Source organism: Anomaloglossus baeobatrachus, chromosome 8 (assembly GCF_048569485.1).
Source record: "Anomaloglossus baeobatrachus isolate aAnoBae1 chromosome 8, aAnoBae1.hap1, whole genome shotgun sequence".
Taxonomy (NCBI): domain Eukaryota; kingdom Metazoa; phylum Chordata; class Amphibia; order Anura; family Aromobatidae; genus Anomaloglossus; species Anomaloglossus baeobatrachus.
Window position 1 is genome coordinate 156,772,273 of NC_134360.1, and position 25,240 is coordinate 156,797,512.

Here is a 25,240-nt window from a genome sequence, read left to right on the forward strand (position 1 = left end):
ACGATCAGCTGATCTCCCGGCGGCCGGCTAATGAAAGCGATCAGCTGATCTCCCGGCGGCCAGCTATTGTGAACGATCAGCTGATCACCCGGCGGCCGGCTATTGTGAACGATCAGCTGATCACCCGGCGGCCGGCTATTGTGAACGATCAGCTGATCACCCGGCGGCCGGCTATTGTGAACGATCAGCTGATCACCCGGCGGCCGGCTATTGTGAACGATCAGCTGATCTCCCGGCGGCCGGCTATTGTGAACGTTCAGCTGATCTCTCTCTCACTCTCGCTTTACAACGGAATCCACTTTCTCATGACAATGAATTCTAAGGCTAGAATCACATTTCCGTTGTTTTAAATCCGTCAGGTCCGTCAGCAACGGATCAGTCGTTTTTAAGTTGTCAACTGATGCAACGGATGTGTTTTTCACAGGATTCCGTTCACAGGAATCCTGTGAAAAAACTGATGCGTTGCGAGTCCGTTTGGCTAAGTTCACATTTCCGTTTTCTTGTATCATTCACATGCGTCGCTTGACGCATGTGACTGATGCGCTGTACAACGCTGTACAACGGATGACAACGTACAGAATTCTTTGTTGGATTCCGTTGTGTGCGGGGGGCGGAGTTCGGGGGGGGGGCGGAGTTCGGGGGGGGCGGGGCCGTAGCACTGAGGACGTCAGTGCCGCAGGGACTGCAGGACAGGTGAGTGAGTGTGTGTGTGTGTGTGTGTGTGTGTGTGTGTGTGTATACACATGCTGAATGCGGGAGGGGGCGGAGCCGAGCGGGGGGCGGGGCCAGGCACTGAGGACGTCAGTGGCAGTGCTGCGGTCTGCATGGCTGGGGACAGGTGAGTGTATGAGTGAGTGAGTGTGTGTACATGCGGATTGCGGGAGGGGGCGGAGCCGAGCGGGGGGCGGGGCCAGACGAGGGTGTCCGTGGCAGTGCTGGTCTGCATGGCTGGGGACAGGTGTGTGTGTGTATGTGTACATACATGTGCGGAGTGCGGGAGGGGGCGGGGCCGAGCGGGGAAGTGTCGGACTCCCTGCACACGTAACCAGACTAAATATCGGGTAACAGCAAAGCACCCGATGTTTACCTTGGTTACCCGATATTTACCTTGGTTACGGGCCTACACCGCTTAGCGCTGGCTCCTTGCACCGTAACCAGGGTAAATATCGGGTAACCAACCAAAGCTGGTGACGTGTTCAGGGAGCCAGAGAGCATGCGCAGTAAAATCCGACGGATCGCGCTGCTCAAAAAACGTTACATGCTGCATTCCTCCCGCCCGGCGGTCAGTCGTTCCACGACTGATCAGTCGGGCGGAGGGTGCAACGCAGCATCATCAGTCACAATCCGCTGCTCATACAAGTCTATGGGAGCAACGGAATCCGCTAAACGGATTCCGTTGTTTACAAGAGCAGCGGATTGTGACTGATACATTTTAGCGGAAATGTGAACTTAGCCTTTGTTGACGGATCACTCATGATCCGTTTGTGTTTGGGACAGCCCAGTGGGTGTGCCAAACATGCTGGGTATGCTCAGTAGAGCATGACGGAATCCAGCGCTGGATTCCGTCATAAAATGGATTACGACGGAATCCAGCACCATAGACATACATTATAAGCGTGACGGACTATGGCGGATTCCTGCGTGGTGCGTCAATTTTGACGGCCAGAAAAATGTTACATTCTGCGTTGCTCCCGCCCGGCGGTCAGTCAAAAAACGACTGACTGCGACGCAGCGGATGCAACGCAAGGTCATGAGTCGCAATCCGCCAGTAATACAAGTCTATGGGACACAACGGAATCCGCTAAACGTATGCCGTTTACCATAGCCGCGGATTGTGACTGATACACTTTAACGGAAGTGTGAACCTAGCCTAATTCTTGTCATCCATTGTACAACACATCAGTCACAAGCGTCAAGCAACGCACATGACTGATGCAAAACAACGGAAATGTGAACCTAGCCTAGATAAAATGTAGGCTGTTTCCAATTACCCCCTGATCGGATCCGTGTACATGTGTACGGAGGGTGTGGGGTCACTAGGTTCTGCATTACTCAAAACGAACCCCCCCCCCCCCCCCCCCCAAAAAAAGTCTGGGGTGTCCTTTCCGGGATCCCCCTCTCTATAAATAGCAGTTTATCCCCTCAGATGCCGTGGCCAGTAATGCCGGCAGCATCTCCTGTGGCTTCAGAGGTGATGGTTACGACGCCCCGCTATACTGCAATGTTACATCATATACGGCCTATGCCGTTATACAGCAGCTGTAGGTAAAACGCCGCCAACCACAAACTGCCCCTCTGTACGGTATGTACACAGCAGCAAGACTAGGCGCGTCTCCTGACGTCACACACACGCGCCTCACTGCTCGGATCGGAGTCCAGTAATAAAAATGGCCGACATAGCCTCAACTTCCTAATGCGAAAAGTGTGACGTCACCTATAAACACGTGACAGCCATCCCACCAATCAGAATGAACAGAGGGGAATTCGAAATGACTCGCTTGCTGACAAACGGCGGAAGGTAGAAGGCTGAAATGAATCAGAGGTAACCGGCTCCGGTGCTCCGGGCTGTGCGGTGCGCGCATTGTCGCCGCTTCTCTAGATAATCCGGCCAGTTATCAGCACTGTCTCTTTCTCCAATTCTGCTCTGGGCGGCGGCGGGACGCGCAGCCGGAGCTTCTTTATACAGCGAGCAAAGCCGTGACACCGGCCCCAGCACCGCCAGAAAATGGTCGAGGTTGTCTGACAGCAGGAATTGTTACAGAATAGTCATTATCTGACAGTCACATGACAGCTGCAGCCAATCACTGGCTTTACCAGTTGTGTTGTCAGTGATTGGCTGCAGAGGTCACTTGTCTGTGGACGTGACATCCTCTCTGCAGTCTGGGGCTGAGAGCCAGAAATGAGGCTACTGTCATTATTATTTCATGACCGCCCCTGTTTTTGGATGACTGCTTCTTTGTGTAGTAATGTTATACCTGTGATGGCGCCTTCATGTATCTCCCTGGGCACTGACCCATCTGGAAGAGCTGCATCTAGACCGGAGAGTGAGTTAAAGGGCTCCTCCAATAAAAGCGAGTTATCACCAGCCTACAGGGGAGGTAATAAGTTATTGATCAGTGGCGGTCCGATGGCTGGGAGCTGCACAGGGAACTTTATCTCCAGTAGAATGTATTAGCCATGCCCACCCTCTGCGGGGCTACGCACGCTGCCCACCCTCTGTAGATAATGAATAGTGCTGTGCCTCAGCATGTGCCCTGCTGCTCCATTTTAGGCTAGGCTCACATTTCCGTTGTTTTGCATCAGTCACGTGCGTTGCTTAACGCTTGTGACTGTTTCGTTGTACAACAGATGACACGTATTGGAAGAGAAAGCGGATTCCGTTATAAAACAAGAGACAGAGAGAACGATCAGCTGATCGCTCTCATTAGCCAGCCGCCGGGTGATCAGCTGATCGCTCTCATTAGCCGGCCGCCGGGTGATCAGCTGATCACTCTCATTAGCCGGCTGCCGGGTGATCAGCTGATCGCTCTCATTAGCCGGCTGCCGGGTGATCAGCTGATCGCTCTCATTAGCCGGCCGCCGGGTGATCAGCTGATCGCTCTCATTAGCCGGCCGCCGGCTGATCAGCTGATCGCTCTCATTAGCCGGCCGCCGGCTGATCAGCTGATCGTTCGGCTGCTGAGAGAGCATGCGCAGTGAAATAAAAAGGATTCAGCTGCTCAAAAAAGGCTACATGCTGCGTGCCTGCCGCCTGACGGTCAGTCGTTCCACGACAGATTAGTCGGGTGGAAGATGCAACGCAGTGTCATCAGTCACAATCCGCTGCTCATACAAGTCTATGGGAACAACGGAATCTGCCAAACTGATTCCGTTGTTTACTAGAGCCACGGATCGTGACTGATACAAATTGACGGAAATGTGAACCTAGCCTTAGCAGGGGTAAGATTCCTGTGCTGCTGATCGGGCGCTGAGTGATCGGACCCACAATGATCAACAAATTATCATAAGGCTCTGTGCGCACTGGGAAATGAAATTTCCTTGTGTAAATTCCGCATGCTCTCAAAGATTACCGCACCCGCGGTAAAAAAACGCGGGAAACCGCACCCAAAAACCGCATGCGGTTTGCCGCGGTTTTACCGCGGTATTATTCGCGGTATTGCCGCGTTTTTGCCGCGTGCGGGTTGGGATGTGCTTTATTGCATTCAATGCAATAAAGCACATTGAAGAAAAAAAAAAAAAAAAAAAAGTCATTTAATTCTGAGATAGTAGATAGACAGAAGAATAGATAGAGGGATAGATAGATAGACAGATAGATAGAGGGATAGATAGAGGACAGATCGCTGCATTTCCCACGGTCAGCAGTGAGTTCACATTACCGGCCGTGGGAAATGACCGGTAATTACCTCTGCTGTCTGCTGCATTCAGCCTGTGTCTGTGACAGTCGCGGCTGGATGTCAGCAGTGCAGGACGCTGGAGTCGGACCTGTGGATTACGCCGGAGCTTTGTTTGGGGGGGTTAATAAAATGGTGAACGAGGCTTGTTTGTTTTATTTAAAATAAAGGATTTTTCTGTGTCTGTTTTTTTCACTTTACTTACGGGTTGATCATGTCAGCTGTCACATAGACGCTGCCATGATCAAGCCTGGGGTTAATGGCGGTGGTCCCCCACCATCATTAACCCTTGTATTACCTTGCCACCACTGCTACACGGTGGCAAGAAGAGCCGAGGACACTCCCGGTGCTGCCGCATAATGGATGCGACAGTGCCGGGGCAGCTGCGGCTGATATTCTCGGCTGCCGGAGGGGGAGTGAGGCGGGGGACATTACCCCTGCCCCTCTCCCTCCCCAGCCTGAGAATACCGGGCCGCCGCTGTGTGCTTACCTCGGCTGGATGGTAAATATGCAGCGGAGCCCACGTTCTTTTTTTCCTATATTTCCGTTTTCTTTCTATGTGTGTTCTATGTCTGTGATGTGTTCTGTGTCTGTGATGTGTTCTGTGTGTGTGATCTGTGTGTGTTTACTCTGCACGGCTTCCTCTTCCTGTAATGACATCACTTCCCTGCAAAACCGCAGACAAGCGATGCACATTACCGGAAGTAAACCGCGAAATACCGCAGGGAATAACGCAGGAAAACGCAGTGAACCGCACAGAATTTGCTGCCTGCGTTATTCCCTGCGGGATTTCATGATTAACATTGAGTCAATGGAGTGAAATCCCGCAGCGATGTGCGGAAAAGAAGTGACATGCACTTGTTTTTGCTGCGGGATTCCCGCAGCAAAACATGCAGCTGTCAAATTCCGCCCAGTGCGCACAGGATTTTTTTTCTCCATAGGATTTGCTGGTGATTCACTGCAGAGATGTTATGAACATTTTCTGCAGCGAAACATGCAGCAAATCCGCGAAAAATCCGCGGCAAAATCCGGTAAGTGCGCACATAGCCTAAGAGATGAATAGTTTGCTCTCGATGACCCATTTAAATGATTTCAAGTATCCAAATAGGTTTAAAGCACCATTTTATTTAAAAACTAAGTCCCCTGCCCCTGGTTTCCTACTCACTCTCCAGCATTTTCACCTTTTGCCATGTTGTGGCAGTATCTTCTGACTGTCTGGAAGTCAGGAGCTACCTAACGCTATCAATGCAAATCTATGAGGGTCAGAATGATGGTTCCATACACTTGTATTGAGTTGTGACCTCCGGTGCTTTCCATGAAACACTGGAGCTGCCAGAAGGCCACTAATCCCCAGAGATTGACTGGAGCGATGGCGATAGAAGGTGGAGCTGCCAGAAGGTGAGTATGCTACATGCGCACGCTGCATCTTTTTGTGTTCAAAAACTGCAACAAAACTCCACATTGTCAGAGAGAGCCTGGAAATGTCACACAGAATGCTTGTAATTGTAGGTGCATTTTTCACAACATGCGTTTTTGTGACAAATGTTGACAAAAACGCATGAAGAATGAACATGCTGCATATTTTTTTTCTCTTAAAGTTTTGACAAAACTCTGACAAACTGCAATGTGCGCACAGCAAATCTGACTTCTCAGACTTATTAGCTAAACATGTGTAATGTAGTGTGTGTAATGTACTCGCTGATCGCTTTCTTCTCCCGTTTCCAGCGTCTCTCCACTCCTCTTCTAGGTCATGTGACTTGTATTCTTCCTGTCTGGATCATATTGGGCTCTGTGTGAGCTGGAAGTGGCTTTTACAATGGAAGTCTATTCAGCCTCAGGACGATCCCCCCCCCCCATAGGGTCATTCCATGGTAACTTACGTTACAATCACAAGGCAAAAACTGAGCTAATAATGGCTACAGACTGTTCTCTGAAGGCACGCACAAAAATGGGTGAATGTAGCTTAATGAGGTTACAAAACCAATTTAGTGCTTTAATAAGTCAGTAAAAAGTAGTTAGGAGTGTTCAAATCAAGAAATTGATAAGGGTGCCCATACTTTTGCACCGGTCAAATTTTGTTTACATGCGGATTGCACATTTTCTGTTAGTACAATAAACCTCATTTCAATCCGGAAATATTACTCAGTCCATCAGTTACTAGATATATGAAACTGAAATAGCTGTTGCAAAAACCCAAATTGTTATAAAGAAAAAAGGTTAACATTAATAGGGGTGCCCAAACTTGTTCATATGACTGTATGTTAGGTATTAACTATGTCAGGCCCAGGAGCTGTGATATGATCAGACCATGTTCCTGTACGGTCAGACACGGCCACACAGTACACAGCAGGGGCATGTATATAAGATTCTCAGCAAAGGAACATTTTATTTTGAACTCATTCAATTGTGGAACTTCCAAGATCTACTTATTTAAATTAATTTTGCGACATCCCCTTTTAAGGTAACCCCCTCACCATGTTTCACAAACTGAATGCATTATTAAATCGATCTTGGAGACCTGATCATACTGATGTACTTGCTTTGAAAATCCAATGCACATGAATGTCTACATAATAATATTGGGAAGTTTTCTTGCCATGATTACTTCACTTTGCAATTTCAGCATAAGTTCACCAGCCTCATTAGGTCAAAGTCATATATTTAAAGGGGGTTGTTCACTATTTTTATTTATTTAAAGAGAATCTGTCACCAGGTTTTTGCCATCTAATCTAAGAGCAGCATAATGTAGAGACAGATCCTGGTTCCAGCGATGTGTCACTTACTTGGCTGCTTAGTGTAGTTTTGATTAAAATCACCGATTAATCAGCAGTAGATTCTCATTACAGGACTACTTGCCGTGCTTCAGGTAGTCCACCCTATTTATGATCTCTGTGTAACTGCTAGATGGAGAACTACAGCACAGAAAACATTGATTTTATCAAAATGACACCACCGGCTCAATAAGTGACACATTGCTGGAATTCGGGTCTCTGTCTCTGTTATGCTGCTCTTAAATGGGGAAGAAAAAACCTGGTGACAGATTCCCTTTAATATCCGATTGATCAGGTTGCAACACATTAATTATTCTAATTGGCATCTGCAATCTCCAGTATTTTGCCCATTAATGCTGTAGTTAGATCCCCGGTGGTACCAGCTGATCACTGAGTGTACCAGCAATGAACCATAAAACATAAATTCATGTTTGATCTCTAATAATGATTTTCTTTCAGGATGATGGCGCCCAGTACGTACAATGGATAAGTCCTCGAAGCTGATGAGGAAGCTTAAACCTTCTTGAAGACATAATTAGACTTTTGTGATTAAGAACTATTTTCCTGCTAAGTTGCGTTAAAACATTAGTGAGATGTCACATAAAGTTTGCCACCCCGCTGTTAGAAAGGAAATAAACAGGACATACGTGATTTCTGCGTGTAACAATGTCCGATCTCCTGGAACCCTTAAGCTTCAGCGCAGGGAGACTATGGTAAAGAGCTCTCCTCAGGTGGAGCCAGCGTGTCCGGACAAGGATGTCTGTCAGCGCGCCGAGCCCGAGAAGCGTCTGACTTTACAGAGGAGGCCCAGAACTGGATCCATTGAAAATGATGATGTGGAGAAAAATGGAAAGTCAACGGACAAGTCCAAGCCAACACAAGCAATGACGAGCACCAACGATTCCTCCGGTCAGACCGAACTAAAGACTGAACTGACCAATGTAATTGGAAAACCTCTCCGTCCGAAATCACTGTTCTTTGGCCACAGAGCTGCTAATCCGCACGTGAACGGATCATCAGATCATGGGAAGCTCCAAAGCTTGAAGAACACAAAGGGAAATGATTCTGATAAAAACTTACGCAGTTTTGGCCAAGATGTCACCAAGACACCAGGTGCAAAAAATGGGAATCTGGAGAACCAAAAAACGACCAAAAGTGGGATTTCTGGTCTGATGAGATCAGCATCTACTCGGGAAATAAAAAGCCCAGCAATCACTCCAAAACGTGTAGTAGGAACATTACCAGCTGTCCACAAGAAGGTGGCTTCTATGGTTGCTCAGGCTGAAAAGACTCGGGAAGCAAGCTGTCCATCTGAGGCTTTACATGGAATAGATGAGAATAGTAGTCATCATGCCACCACCGTGGATGACTGCCACAAGACCGAAAACTGTGCAGTGACTGTAGCCGTCCGGGTCCGACCATTCAGTACCAGGTAAGGAGATCACCCACCTCATATTGTGAGCACCATATACAATCCAATGGAAATGTAAAAGCGGCATCCTGTGAGGACAGGATAGGGGATGACATTGTTGATTGGTGGGGTCTGACGGCTGGAACCTGCACCGGTCAGCACAATGGGGGGACTTCTATTTCCATGAGAATGGAGAGGCGGTGTATAAGCTCGTCTGCTGCGCCACTCATTGCGTGTGAGGACCGCCAAGCTCTGTCCTTGTATTTTCCAGATACCACATAGGGAATGAATGAATAAAACACAATGTATATATAGCATAAAATCTGAACATAATGCATGCAGATCTGGAGATTATATATATATATATATATATATATATATATATATATATATATATATATATATATATATATATATATATATATATATATATATATATATATATATATATATATATTTATATAAAAAAAAATCTCCAGATCTGCATTATGTTCAAATTTTATGCTAACTCCATTTAGCTAATTTTATCCAAAAGAATAGGAGTAATTGCACATATTTTATGCAAATATTGCTTTATTATACAAATGTGATACATAAATACTGTTTAAGACATACATAATACACATTAACAATAAGTGCTGCAGTGTACAAAACACACTAGGAAAAGGAGGATTGACATATTAATTGGATTCATATCGATACTGGATAACAATACATTTTCGGTATTCATATACAGTATCCACAAAAATGACTTCATTCTGTATGAAGATGGACACTACATATATAAGTGGTACCACAGAATCTTTTGGTCTCGTGTCACAGATCACAATGAATGTGATCAAACAATAATAAGTGCACCTGCACAATTAGATTTGCTATTGTATTAATGTATGATGATACAAAGTATATGCTGATGACAAGCTTCGTGTCTGTGTACTGCAGATCACGGACACTGTGCCCAATTTATTTACAGTATGGCAGCAATCACCATATAGCAGACTATCACGTTCTCATAAAGATTCTCTAAGCATAATTCTGTGCTACATTGTTGGTATTCTGAGTCTATAATATATATATATCAGTGCAATGCCTATATCCATATATACTTAGACCTCAAATGATGCCTAGATAGTATCATTCATATTAAGTCTATACATATTGGTACAAGTTAAGGCATGAGGTACACTACCATTGTTAATACGGACCTAAATATACAGTCACCTCCCTTTAGGGGTGAAGGCAGATTGACTACCATTACACTACTCGTATGATGGGTAACAATTCATTGTAATACTTATTCTGAATAGGTGGTGCATAAAATCCTAATGATCTGTATATTTAGGAGTGTACCTCATGCATTAAAGGGAACCTGTCACCAGTTTTTTTCCCTATTAAACAAAAGATATCCCCTTCTGCAGCTCCTGGGCTGCATTCTAGGAAGGTGCACCTTGTTGCTGGCCCCCCTTGCAGGCCCCTAAAAGAACTTCATAAAATCTTACCGTTTCCTATGCAAATGAGTTTGGTTGTCCAGATGGGTGGGCTCTAATTCGGCTCCTGTCCCCCCTCCTGCTGCTGTTCGTCGTCCCCCAGTCATCATTTACATGGATGATGCCGCCCCATGCTGCTGGAGTCTTGCGAAGGCGCATTTCGCTGTGCTCCTATCGCGGGGCTGAGCAGAAAGTGTCCCTCATGCGAGCGCCGGTGATGTAGTTGCGCAGGCGCTAGATTATGGGCGGCGCTGTGTATGACCTCACAGCGTCATCCTCGTACCCGCCCATAATGTCGCGCCTGCACAACTACATTACTGGTGCTCGCATGAGGGACACTTTTTATGCTCAGCCCCGCGATAGGGGCACAGCGAAATGTGCCTTCGCGAGACTCCAGCAGCGTGGGGTGGCGTCATCCATGTAAATCATGACTGGGGGACAGCTAACATTCCATTGTGAATCACTTTTCCAGTGGAAGTAAAACCAAAAACTGATACAAATGGGTTTAAATTGATTTTTCATTCTGTCTGGATGGCTCTCAGAGTGAAAAAATGCAGAATCCGCTAAGAACAAATATATGATATAAAGAACACACCTGCAGGGGGGACCTGTCTGTTCTCGCTCGGCATTGCCCAAGCGTCAGTTATTATTTATCCACGCATTTCGGATGTTGCACTATTCTTAATCATGACTTAAGGATGCTATAACAGCCGAAACGCCTGGATAAATGACTACAGATACTTGGGCAATGCTATTATTGGGAAAATCTTAAAGGGCACCTGTCACCAGGTTTTTCCCTTATGACCTGCGGCCACCACCAGTGAGCCCTTATATACAGCTTTTCATAATACTGTATATAAGAGCCCAGGCTGCTTTGTATAATGTAAAAACGCCTTTATTATACTCACCTAGGGGCGGTCCGGTCCGATGGGTGTCGAGGGTCTCGGTCTGGCACCTCCTCCATCTTGTGGGATCTCCGTCCTTGTTCTTTGCTCCGAGTGGATGACTAGTCCTCAATCATCCACACTCCGAGGCCTGCAATGCGCTCCTGCACATGTGCACTTTGATCTTCCTGGCTGAGGGCAGATCAGTGTATTGTAGTGCGCATGTGCGGGTGGTCGTCCACCTGCGCATTACAGTACTTTGCTCTGAGTAAAGCAGATCAAAGTGCTCATGCGCAGGAGCACAATGGCGGACTTTGTGTGGATGATGTAGGACTTATAAGGGGCAAACCTGCTGACAGGTTCATTTTAATGATTAAAGGGGAGTACAAGTTTTGTGATTCAGGTTTCCTATACCTAGAGCAGAATGGGCCAAGGTGCCGCTCTCCCTTACCCACCTCCCCTATTCTCATGATTACTGAGGGTCTCCACGGTCAGAACCAAATCATCAGTTACTTATCACTTATACTGTGGATCAGTAATTCGTTTGGACGTGACTGCTCCTTTTAAAGGAAATCTGTCACCAGGTTTTTGCTTTTCCATCTGAGAGCAGCATAACATAGGGGCAGAGGCCCTGATTCCAGCGATGTGTCACTTATTGTTATTTTTATAAAATCACTGTTTTCTCTGTTGCAGATTTAGCAGTTCTCTGAATGCTGAGCTCTGTATAACCACACCACTGGGTGACAGCTTTCTTTTCATATACAATGTATACAGGAAGCTGCCAGCCGAGATAAGTTTATACAGAGCTCATGAATATAGAGGACTACATGACAGCAGGTTTACTAATTCTGTAGTGATACTCTCCTGCAGATAAAACAATGATTTTATCAAAGCTACAGCAAGCAGCCCAGTAAGAGACACATTACTGGAATCAGGGTCTCTGTCTCTACATAATACTGCTCTCAGATTAGAAAACATAGTGACTGCAGACTTTTAGCCCCTTTCAGTTCACTTTGCTCTGCCATCTGGTAGACTGAAATATGTGTTTTTTTTTTTTTTTCCACCACCTTTATCTCGTATAATGTTGATTTGTCTTCCAGGGAGGTGAATGAGAAGGCCGCTCAGGTCGTCTTCATGAATGGCCAAGAAACCAACATACAATATCCAGACTCCAAGCAAAACCACAGCTTTCTCTACGACTTTTCCTTTTCGTCTTTTCAAAAATCTGATCCCAATTATGCAAGTCAGAAAAAAGTGTATGAGAAGCTGGCCGCTCCGCTGCTAGACTGGTCGCTGCTGGGATACAACACCTGCCTGTTTGCCTATGGTCAGACCGGATCGGGAAAGTCCTATACGTATGTAGGATCAGTGCATTGTGGGGCCGGTGTATCAACGTGCTGCCGGATTACATACAGGGGTCCGATATATTGTCTCCGGAAACATAGGGCTACATTCACGTGCCGCGCTACACACATGTTGTTTTTTCCCGTAGTTTTACCGCATTTGCTTTCTAGTAAAAGATGGTAACAAAGTAATCTTTTTAATGTCATAAAAAAATCCTTAAATTAAATTTAGATTTGTGTCCCCATTGTGTACTCTAAGGCCGCTTTACACGTTGCGATATCGTGACCGATATCGTTAGCGTGGGTACCCGCCCCCATCGGTTGTGCGACACGGGCAAATCACTGCCCGTGGCGCACAACATCGCTCAGACCCGTCACACATACTTACCTGCCCTGCGACGTCGCTGTGACTGGCGAACCGCCTCCTTTCTAAGGGGGTGGTTCATTTAGCGTCACAGCAGTGTCACTGAACCGCCGTCCAATAGAAGCGGAGGGGCAGAGATGAGCGGGACGAACATCCCGCCCACCTCCTTCCTTCCTCATTGCGGCCGGAAGGCAGGTAAGGAGCGGTTCCTCGTTACTGCGGTGTCACACGGAGAGATGTGTGCTGTCGCAGGGACGAGGATCTACATCGTTACTGCAGCAGCAACGATATTTGAGAATGGACCCCCATGTCACCGATGAGCACTTTTGCACGTTTTTGTGACATTGCAAAATCGCTCATAGGTGTCACACGCAACGGCATCACTAAAGCGACCGGATGTGCGTCACAAATTCCGTAACCCCAACGAGATCACTTGAGCGATGTCGCAGCGTGTAAAGCGGCCTTTAGCCTAACTAAGGGAATAGTGTCAGGGCCAGGTCTCAAACGGTCAGGTCTGAAACTGAGACTACTATGATGTGGCGCAATTGTTACCGCCAAACCTGGGCAGGCTGTACTTGGTGCTACTTGTTCATGCGACTGCTTTCACATGATCGCCAGGATTAGTAGAGGAGGCAAATGTATGATGACCGGTAGATGGCTTCACACAATATGAAGTAAATGTGCGCTTATTGCCCCAGATTATTAAGTATAGTCTATATAGCAGTAATGCAGTTCAAAACTTATATAGTTAATGTTTGCCTAAACCTTAAAGGAGTTTTCCCATGAACAAAGTTTTAATCAATAGATCTTGGAATAAGGCTATGTGCGCACGTTGCGTAAAAACATGCAGTTACGCTGCGCTTTGTAGCGCAGCGTAACTGCATGCGTCCTGCGTCCCCTGCACAGTCTATGGAGATTGTGCAGGGGCCGTGCGCACGTGGCGTCTAAGAGCGCAGCGCTTCGGCTACTGCCGAAGCGCTGCGCAAAAAGAAGTGACATGTCACTTCTTTCCTGCGCTTTGCCGTCAGCTCCTGCTCTGTCTATGGCAGGAGCTGCAGGCAGAGCGCATGGAATCGGCGCTCACTACGGACATTTCTGCAGCGATCTAAAGCGCACATGTGCTCTTCAGATCGCTGCAGAAATTTCTGCAGGGCTTGTACGCAACGTGCGCACATAGCCTAATAATAATTTCCACAATTGGATGTGTTAAAAAAAAATGTTCCTGTGCTGAGATGATCTTATATACGTGTCCATACTATGTACTGTGTAATGGCCATGTCTGACTGTACAGGGACATGATCTGATCAAACCACAGCTCCTGGGCCGGGCAGGAAGTGATAAAATATACAGATAGCATAGCACAGCATGGGATCGCAGCGGATTCTTTCTGGGAGGTAAAACATAAATGTTTAACCTGTTTTTATAAAATGTTTTACCTCAAAGAAATAATTATTTGTGATCCCGTGCTGTAATATCTATTATTATTATTATTATTATTATTATTATTATTATTATTATAATCATCATTATTATTTTCTCTTTTCCCGGCCCAGGAGATGTGATCTAATAAGACCATGTCCCTGTACGGTCAGACACGGCCATTACACAGTATACAGCAGGGGCACATACAGTATGTAAGATTATCTCAGCACAGGAACATTTTTTTTTTTTTTTGTTAAACGCATCCAATTGTGGAAATTATTATTATTCCAAAATCTATTGATTAAAATAAACTTTTGTTTGGGGGGAAAACTCCTTTTAATGCCCTCATTCTTTTTGCATTTGTTTGATAGATTTTTAAAGGAGACCTGTAATGTAATTCATGTAAGCATAAACTGCAGGCGGCAGCCATATTGTTCTTTGAAATCTGTGGTTCATGTATTTTATCATTCTTGATGGGGACCATATCCGTAGAACTACTAGTCCGGCTCCGCCCCGTGCAGCAGCTTTTCTTAATACTGCTGCAGGTGATTGACAGGTCTCTCCTTCGTGTGTGCAGAGGGAAGCTGAATGTGTCCTTCACTTGCTCCTAATTCGTCCGGCAGTTCTCTGGTGGGAGTAACATGTATAATGGTTCCCTTGTTGGCATAGTTTTAGTGCTTTTTTATTCTCTGTTTCAGCTCACAACTAGCACAATTTTGACCTAGAAATGTTCTGGATTTTTGCTTGTGGTTGATGACTTTTTTTTTATTTTTTTATTTTTGCAGTATGATGGGTTTTGGCGAAGAACTAGGACTAATACCAAGGTTTTGTGAACACCTTTTTTCCCAGATTCAGACCGTAAAGCAGAAGGTACAGACCCGATTTATATTATAGTGGTTGTCCATTGCTCAGAAACCCCTTCACAATCACTGTTTCCCCCGAGTAAAATAATAAAAGCTATATTCCCCCGCTGACCCTGTTCCAGAGGTGTCTGTATTCTCTCTCCTGGGGCTTGTGTGACATTGGTTGAGGGATCGCATGACACAACAATCAGCAGCTGCTTCACTGTCCCCGCCTTTAGATGCAACTGACATCCTTAGGCATTGTAAGGGAGCAGCACCCTCCCCTGCAATGGTGTGTGTAGCTGTTATCTTATGGAAACCTTAGTGATTCCGAAGGCTTTCTCCGAGTAATGGACATCCCCTTTAATAACTTTACCATTGCACGTGGCACCTCTGCTTGACATTCTATTTTAGTTTTTTTTTTTTTTCTTCCTATTGTTGTACTATTTTCCAATCTCACTAAATACTTTATTGGATGTGCTGGCTTAGGTTTTGCAATAATGATTATTAATGCTACACTCCGGTGTTTATTTCATTTTTTTTTTTATTTATTCCACTGCTGGAGTGGTGCATTAAATCTAAGTTTCCTGACCCTCCTCTTGTACTCACCTGCCACTGTCTTCACCTTTTTCTACCACTGCACCAGTCGGTCTCCGGTGTTGTGACCTGCCGGCAGCTCCAGTATTTAATGAAGCACTGGACGTCACTCCGTGTAACTATGAGAGCCTCGTTCTGGCTCTCATAGAGATGCATTGAGAGCTTGTGACATAACTTCTGGCCAGTCAGAAGTTGCACTCACAAGATGGCGCCGCAGTACCAGAGTGATATCTCTAAAAAGTGAAAACACCGGAGGGTGAGTATAAGACTACAGGCACCACAAGAGTGCTGAAAAATAATAAAAACTGCTAGGGCGGTGGTTCAATCTGTATCTACAAGGATCTGAGGTTGTGCAAGGACAGATGCCATTGTATTGTACAATGTGCAGTTCCGCCTCTTCATGTCAGATCGGGCAGGACATTATCTTTGAGTTGTAGTTTAAGGATTTTAAAGTTTGTTCCCAAAATTATAAAGTGCTCTCACTTTTCTGTGCTTACAGAATTAATCATGTGTGCTAATAAACCTACTGTCAGTCTACTGTGCTCAGATGCACCTAAGGACCCTGTGTAATATCTGACCGCCTGATTATAGCACAATTCTACTATGCTATCCTGAAGATCCCCTTGATTCCAGCTGCATTTGCACCTAATTATTATTATTATAGCGCCATTAATTCCATGGCGCTTTATAAGCAGAAAAGGGTATACATAAAAACCAGTACAACAATCATTAACGGTACAAAACAGACTGGTATAGGAGGAGAGAGGACCCTGCCCGCGAGGGCTCACAGTCTACAGGGAATGGGTGATGGTACGATAGGTGAGGACAGAGCTGGTTGCGCAGTGGTCTACTGGACTGAGGGCTATTGTAGGTTGTAGGATTGTTGGAAAAGATGGGTCTTCAGGTTCCTCTTGAAGCTTTTCACGGTAGGAGAGAGTCTGATATGCTGGGGTAGAGCTTTCCAGAGTATGGGGAGGCACGGGAGAAATCTTGTATGCGATTGTGGGGAGAGGAGTCCCTGTCTAATTCTTTATAACGAGATGCACCTCTGACCCTGTCTAATAAAATATCCCCTAGTCACTCACTGCACACACATTGCCCCAGCCAAATTTTAGCACAGCTCCGCTATTGTATGCTCTTCTTTGCATGTAGCAGAAAGCATGATCATGCTCTGATGATCCCCCATGAACCACCAATGAAATATGGAGTTAGTAATTAGCAATATAGATGGATCAAATACTGGATCACAGCCACTATATAGAAAACTATCAATGGTTACCTCATCAGCTGAAATAAAAATTGCCCATGTTGAGATCTATTTATCTCTTTCAGGAAGCACACATGAGAGCAGAGGGAGGGACCTGCAGCACTGAGGAGAAGCCGTGTACTGCTTGGACGTGTACCTTATACTAACAATAGTCGTGCAGATACTGTGCTACAAAATATTGTCATTATGGAAATAACTCTTTTAACTTGTGTTTTGTGTCCAGGTCTCCTTTCATTTGGAGATGAGCTACTTCGAAGTGTATAATGAGAAGATTCATGACCTCTTGGTCTTTAAGGCGGATAATGGACAGAAAAAACAACCAGTAAGTATCTTTCCTTGTTCATTATGAACATTTTGTAGCTCTACACTAGATGGCAAATGTACATCTTCAGCTCTATGACAGATTAATTGGATCAGGTATCTCCAGCATTAGACTATAAAAATGTTTACAAGATGTTCCTTGACCATAAAAACCACAAGCCAACAAAGTGTGTTCAGTTATACAGGTCATAGAAATACTAGTATATTTAAAGGAATTGTCCACTTTTTGGACAATCTCTTCTCAATCACTGTATTTTACCCATGTAAACTAATATGTATACTCGCCATCCATGTGGGCGCCATTCCAGCGATGTTTGTGCCTGTTCTCCCGGGGCTCATGTGACATAACAATCAGCAGCCTCTTCACTCTCCTCTCCTCCGGATGTACATAACATCCTGATGAAGTTAGATACTACCGGCAGCTCTCATTACCTCTGGGTGTTGATTTCATCCATAGAAAGGAAGCGTGAAGTAGCTGCTGACTTGATACAGGGCTCGCTTGACATAAGAATATCACGTGAGCCCCAGGAGAGCAGGCGCTGACATCGCTGTAATGACACTGGAGGAGGTGAGTATTTCTATAAATCTGTATACGTGCAATAGTATATCTCTGAAGTGATATTTAGAGCTTTAGCAAAAAAAAAAAAATCCCACTGCCAAAAATACTTATCGCGTGGAAAATCAAAGCATTAGACCTATTGAATAACAATGGAGCTAATCCTTATACTGCTGCAAACCCACAGAAAGTTGTCATCCAGATCTGCTCTTCTGTGTGGGGCCAGTCAAAGACATTATCCACCTGGAGACCTGGCCATCATAGCTGTATGAGAGACCTAGTACTAAGGCACCATGCTGTAATATAACCAGGAACCACATATCACGGGCCTGCGAGCCACAGATTGGGGGGATCACTGGTCTAATGTGTATGGGAGGCTTAAGGTTAGGATTTCTGCCTCATGCTGACCTCAGAACGGGAGGTTTATATAAATGTTACATATCAGCCCGTGAACAGACAATTTTCTTGACGTATTCTATGTTAGCATTTGGGCAGTTTGCTAATAGTTCATATTCATTCTGCAAATTCACTTAAAATGGAAAGGGATCGTGGAAAGTGACCACTGCATAGAGAGATGATCGCATCACTGTGTGTGGAATTCACCAAATAAAAAAATCACATTTTACTTTAACCAATGTCTTGTATTGGCAGCTCAGAGTCCGAGAACATCCCCTGCTGGGTCCATATGTAGAAGACCTGTCCACGTAAGTAGTGGCACCAGTCTGTTACTTACCCCGTGATCTGTGGTTTGTGATATGGGTTAATAAGGTGGCATTCTTTTTGGATATATCCATCTCTCTATCTCTCTATGTTACCTCCTCACCCCGTGTGGGTGGTTATTTGTCCTTTCTCATTCTCTGGTCCTCTACCAGAGGCCTGGGAGTTTGAGGGTTCTGCGCAGGATCTTAGTTGTTCCCAGCACTGCGCTTTTCTGGACAGAGTTCAGATGTTGCTGCTGGAATCTGTTGCAGCCATTTTTCCTACTTAGGGGTCACTGCTCCAAGGGCTCCTATCACCACTGGAATCACTGTCACCTTCCACATCTTCTCCAGTTGTTCTTTAAGGCCCTGGTATTTCTCCAGCTTCTCATATTCCTTCTTTCTGATGTTACTGTCACACAGGATTTTACCCCTTTAATTCTCCACCACTTTTTCTGGGGTCTCCCACCTGGACATAGGGGGACTTAGCCCATACGCTGCACAGATATTCCTGTATACATTTCCTGCTCCTTGATTGTGGCGTTCGGTGTGCGCTGTTCCTGCTTGCATTTTGCATCCTGCCACTATATTTTGGATTGTTTTCGTGGTTTCTTTACATAGTCTATATAGACATATATAAAGTATTTACATACACATATATAATATATATATAATATATATATAATATATATATATATATATATATATATATATATATATATATATATATATATATATATATATATATATATATATATATATATATATATATATATATATATATATATATATATATATATATATATATATATATATATATATATATTTAGATATATATATATATATATATATTTAGATATATATATATATATATATATTTAGATATATATATATATATATATATTTAGATATATATATATATATATATATATATATATATATATATATATATTATATTTATATATATATATATATATACTATATTTATTTATATATATTATATTTATTTATATATATATATATATATAATATATTTATATATATATATATATATATATATATATATATATATATATAATATATTTATATATATATATATATATAATATATTTATATATATATATATATAATGAAGTTTGGTTTTGTCACAAGCAATTATACCTACAAGATCTATGTTGATTTATACTATTACTTTTGCCATGAGGTTATGGTTGTGACCGATCAGCTGTTGCAAGGTTTGGCGGTTGCTGGAGGTGAGCACTCTGAGTTGACATGTAAGTACAGGTCCATGTGCAGCGAGCGCTGCAGGGTACTGAATAGGCACTGTTCTGCCGTACTAAGCAGCTTCCACTACACTGGATGGGGCTGCACTTGGTGTTTACGTCCAACCACTGACGGAGCTTGTAACAACTGATTGGTGGGGTGCTAGAAAGTCGGACCCTCGCTCATCTCATATTGCTGGCCTATCCCACCAATATGATATAACCAGATAACATAGCACCTATAAAAGGTCTACCCACAATTAGAAAAACATTTCTGCTTTCTGTCAGAAGCAGCGCCATCCCGGCCATGGGTTGTACAAGGTATTGGAGCTAAGCTGCAATCAGATGCACAACTTGTGGGAAAGGTTGGTGCTGTGTCTGAAAAGAAAGCAGCAATGTATTTCTAATCCTGGACAATGTGTTAACAAGTTTTAAGCATTGTTTATTAGCTATAATGTATTGCCCTATGTCTGCATACCAGTTGATTAGTCTTAGGCTGGAGTCACATTAGTGTGTTATGCTAATGACCCTTGACTCAGGCTCTGCTGTGAGCGTGAGCAGAGTGTCATTAGCACGATCAGATCACAGCTGCGGAGGAGAGGGAGAGAGTGATCGCTCTTTCCTCCATTGTCATCTGATGCATATATCCAACTGCACTCGAATGTCATCTGAATGCAGTCCGTTGTTTCACTCGCATCCATAGAGTTGTATGGATGCAAGTGATGAGAGATTTGCAGACAATCACAGCATGCTCAGTCCGATTAGGACTGAGGCGAAACTTGCAGATCTGAGCTGCAGCATTGTCTTACATGGAGCAGAGTGCAATGAGAGATTTTCTCCTACCGCACTCGTGAGTCCTTTGCCAGTGTGGCTCTAGCCTTATACTAATATAGCTGCATATTCCTCAACATCAGGAAATATCTGGTCAATCAAGCCTGCCGTCCTTTATGACACGACGGTCATAGGGGTCCCCTGGCGACTCAGAACAAGAATACTCGTCATGTATCTGGAGGTAACAATTGATGGTTAAGGCATGGTTGTAATTTGTGTGTGGTTTTTTTGTTTTTTTTTAGAAATGTTGTATCTTCTTTTCAAGACATTCAGGTGAGTAATACAGCCTTCTCAGTATTCAGCATGTTGACCTCCTATCGTGTTTCACCTGTCCCAAAAATAAGCGGTAGCATGAGATGTTTTTTTTTTTTTTTTTTTTTTTGGCTTTTCTGGAGTATGCTTCTAATATAATCCCTAGTTGCGGTTCAGAATACTAATAGTATCCTGATATAATCTTTGGGCATTGCTGTGCGAAAAAAATATCTTCTCACTTTCCAGATTCATCCTAAAGTGGCTGCTGCATTCCCTGAATTGGCTTTTATACAGTTAGTCCCTCCTGATTGGCTGCGCTGTATCATGTGATGTGATAGTTGCATCGTAAACATAAACTCTATTTGCAGGAATTTGTAGCCTGCAGCTAAATTACACTGTATCTGGCAAATCAGTTGTGCTTGGGATGGACGCAGTCTCTGACATAGGCACACAATGATACCTTGCCATGGGCAGAGCAGGTGTTGTGCCATTGTGTGGCCTCTATTGCTAGAAGATGCAGTTGACTGTACAGGACTTTAATTCTCCAGATGTCCGGTTTGGTTTCAGCAGATGCCGTGTTCCGTCCTCTAGATGCACAATCATGGAGCATTACACCTGCCGATATCTGAGCATCCTCTATCTAATCACAACAGAACTTAATCTGGTTGAAATTTGTCTCATCTGTAAGAAAATTGTCAGACATTTAGGGCCCAATTACGATGGCCAATAATCAGGAACAAATGTTCGTAGGAACACTTATTTTCCATTATTTTCCAGTCGAGTAGGATGTCAATATTGAGTGGAAATATACATATGTATCGGTGGGCAATTAATTTCGCCAAGGGGTCACAATAGGCTGAAATTATTTCTGCTCGATATTAATATTAACTATAATTACTATTTTATATTAAATCATTAGCACAGAAGCCCCTCTACATACAGTGGACACCCCCACATAGCCTCCCCATATATGTTATGAGCCCCCGACATAGCCGCTCTATATACAGCATAAGCCCACACATAGCTGCTCTACATACAGAATGAGCCCACACATAGCCTCCTATATACCATGTGAGCCCCCCACATAGCCTCCTATATACCATGTGAGCCCCCCACATAGCGCCTATATATAGAATGTTAGCCCCTCCACATAGCCCCTATATATACAATGTGAGATCACATATAGTCCCTCAATATACAATGTGAACCCCCCACATAGCCTCTCCATACACAGTGTGAGCACATGCATAGTCCCCCTATTGCCTCTGCTGTCCCACATACTGATTGGTGGACAATGGAGTCAGCGGCATCTGGAGGATACCGGGAAGTGGGTCCACTTTTTTCAGCACTTCAGCTGTCTAGGTCTGTGGGCCAAGCTGGAACGGCCAGAGTGCCGGATGTATTGGCAGACATACCGCCGGTGCAACTGCACAGGGGCCCAGAGGTGAAGGGGGGGCCCATGCAGGGCAGTTAGAAATGAGGGAAATCTGGCCAATTGTTCAGAGCCCTTGGCCAGATTGCCCGCACCTATGATAAGCGATGTGCCGGGCAGGGAGGGATCCTGCTGCTCCATTGTATATTACAGGCAGCGGAGCCGCAGGATTCCCCTGTGGCTAGAATGTAGTTGCTTCTGTGAGGTGATGTCACCAGAAGGGGCGGGGCTTCCTCCAGCGCGGAGGTGATCACTGTCCAGCATTGTGCCGTAGCTGCTGGAGATGAGGAGCTGTAGAGAAACCACACTGCGAGGACGGAGGGGCTGCACCAAAGAGCACAGGGCTAACGCTGGAGTCACATGAACGTATGGCATTCGATGCGTTGCGCTAATGACCTGTGGCTCAGGCTCTGCTGCGAGCGTGAGCCGAGTGTCATGCGACTGTGACCCGATCATGTCATCGGGTCACAGCTGGGAAGTTGAGGGTGGGCGCTGCAGAGGAGAGGGAGGGGTTAATCCCCCCCCCCCCTTATCTCCTCCATTGTCAGCCTGTGCGTATATCACTCTGCACTGGGATAACATCTGAGTGCAGTCTGATGCATCTCACACCCATTCACTTGCGAGAGATACGGCTCTCACAGAAAATCGCAGCATGTTGCGACTTTCTCACATCCAGAATCTGTATATGAGAAAAGCTGACCAACTGCTCTGCCTCATTGACTGATGGCAAAAACTGTGGAAAGAAAGCGCACATAGGGTTTTAACCGATAGATATAGGTGCAGGGAATAGGACAGGTACTCACCTGCTTCAGTTGTGACAGGCACAACTCCTTGTCAGCATGGAATAAATGAATACAAAAGTGGTCAGCTGCAGCCCCGATATTGCAACAGGATGGGGGATGATCAAAAGAAATCTGGTTAAATGCTGCGCTAAAAACCACAATCCAAAGATATATCGTGAATTCCTTTTCTTTATTTTCACAGGTCAACGCGTTTCAAAGGCATCTTCACCTTCTTCATCAGGACAAAAGTCAGAAAGGAATAGCATAACCTAGGTTATGCTATTCCTTTCTGACTTTTGTCCTAGGTTATGCTATTCCTTTCTGACTTTTGTCCTGATGAAGAAGGTGGAGATGCCTTTGAAACGCGTTGACCTGTGAAAATAAAGAAAAGGAATTCACGATATATCTTTGGATTGTGGTTTTTAGCGCAGCATTTAACCCGATTTCTTTTGATCATCCCCCATCCTGCCTCATTGACTAACATTGGTCAGAGTGCAAAGCGAAAATTTCTCACATTACACTCGTCCGTTTTTCACGCTCGTGTGAGCGTGCCCTAAGGGTGAGTAATGTGTTTGTGTTTTTGTGGGCACAGGATAACTGTTCCTCCATGGGGCTGCATATTGGAGAATTTTACAAGGGATATGTGAGGCTGGATGGGGAAAGGGGTGATCTTGTGTGTGTGTGTGTGTGTGTGTGTGTGTGTGTGTGGGGCTGCGTACTGTAAGGCTGTGCAGGATGGAGGTGATGTTACAGGTGCTAGGGGGCGTCACTGGAACTTTTTTATTTTTTTTTTATTTTTCATTTTTTGTTCATTTAACTAGTCCTCCTATAGAGGACTTATTGGCTACACAGTCGGATCGTTTCTCCTGATCAGAGCCATGCTTGAGCAGCACTGATTAGGAGAAATTCTGTGTTGTTGGGAGTGGCAGTGCTCTGACGGAATTCACAGGATTCACGTCATGGCAGCGACAGAGGTCATCAACTGACTCCATGCTGCCATGGCAACCCAATGGTGCCCCGTGATTGTGTCATGAGGCCACTGATGAAGGCAGGGAACAGCAGATCCCCGCTATAGCACTCTAGATCTCGCTGTCAAGAGTTTTACAGCGCAATCTATGGGTTTAAAAGGTTAGCTGCATGTTTCTGATCATATCAGCAGATGTGTGGGGATAAATGTGGGCTTGCAGCACGTGTATGGCAACGGGACAGATCTGGCCAAGGAAGTATCAGTACATCCTTGGTTGTGAAAAGGTTAATCAGCAGTAGATTATCATTAGAGGACTACTTGGTGTGCTGCAAGCAACCCAGTAAGGGACACATCGCTGGAATCAGGGTCTCTGTCTCTACATTATGCTGCTCTCAGATGGGATAGAAAAATCTGGTGACAGATTCCCTTTAAATAGTACGACAGGGTCTGAGTCTAATCATTGTGGCTGTGTGCACTTGTTGTTTCCTGAAAGATTAGGCATCTAAAAAAGTCCCTGTGCAAAAATTGCATAATTTAACATGTTTAATTGTAATACACACAGACATTTCCAAAAAGATAAAAAATTCACCCCTTCACCACCAGGCAATTTTTTTCCATTTTTCATTCTCGTTTTTCGCTCCCTGTGTTCCAAGAGCTGTAATTTTTTTGTATTTCTGTCAATTTTGCCATATGAGGGCTTTTTTTTTGCTGGACATTTTTTTTTTTTTTTTGAAAAAAATCATTAGTTTTTCCATATAGTGTACTGGGAAACAAGAAATCCAAGTGCGGTGAAATTGCAAATAAAGTGCAATTGCACGATAGTTTTTGGTAAAAATTATTCACAGTATTCACTATAGGATGGTGGCAGTGTGCAGCTATGCCTATATATAGTGACACAGGTAATTACTGTATTCCTCCACTAGATGGTAGCAGTGTGCAGCTATGCCTATATATAGTGACAAACAGGTAATTGCTGTGTTCCTCCACTAGATGGTGGCAGTGTGCAGCTATGCCTATATATAGTGACAAACAGGTAATTGCTGTGTTCCTCCACTAGATGGTGGCAGTGTGCAGCTATGCCTATATATAGTGACAAACAGGTAATTGCTGTATTCCTCCACTAGATGGTAGCAGTATACAGCTATGCCTATATATAGTGACACAGGTAATTGCTGTATTCCTTCACTAGATGGTGGCAGTGTACAGCTATGCCTATATATAGTGACACAGGTAATTGCTGTATTCCTCCACTAGATGGTGGCAGTGTGCAGCTATGCCTATATATAGTGACAACCAGGTAATTGCTGTGCTCCTCCACTAGATGGTAGCAGTGTACAGCTCTGCCTATATATAGTGACCA

General features: G+C 44.5%; 1 protein-coding gene across 1 annotated transcript in view; it reads left to right on the plus strand.

The window, feature by feature from the left end:
• The first annotated feature begins 2,504 nt into the window (after positions 1–2,504).
• Positions 2,505–25,240, plus strand: part of KIF14 (kinesin family member 14) — a 185,857-nt gene continuing 163,121 nt past the window's right edge. The window contains exons 1-7 of the mRNA XM_075320953.1: positions 2,505–2,542; positions 7,622–8,594; positions 12,045–12,299; positions 14,859–14,943; positions 17,003–17,101; positions 18,308–18,360; positions 20,690–20,720. Of these exons, the coding sequence (XP_075177068.1) occupies positions 7,756–8,594; positions 12,045–12,299; positions 14,859–14,943; positions 17,003–17,101; positions 18,308–18,360; positions 20,690–20,720 (1,362 nt within the window). The 5' untranslated portion in view covers positions 2,505–2,542; positions 7,622–7,755. The remainder of the gene's footprint in view (positions 2,543–7,621; positions 8,595–12,044; positions 12,300–14,858; positions 14,944–17,002; positions 17,102–18,307; positions 18,361–20,689; positions 20,721–25,240) is intronic.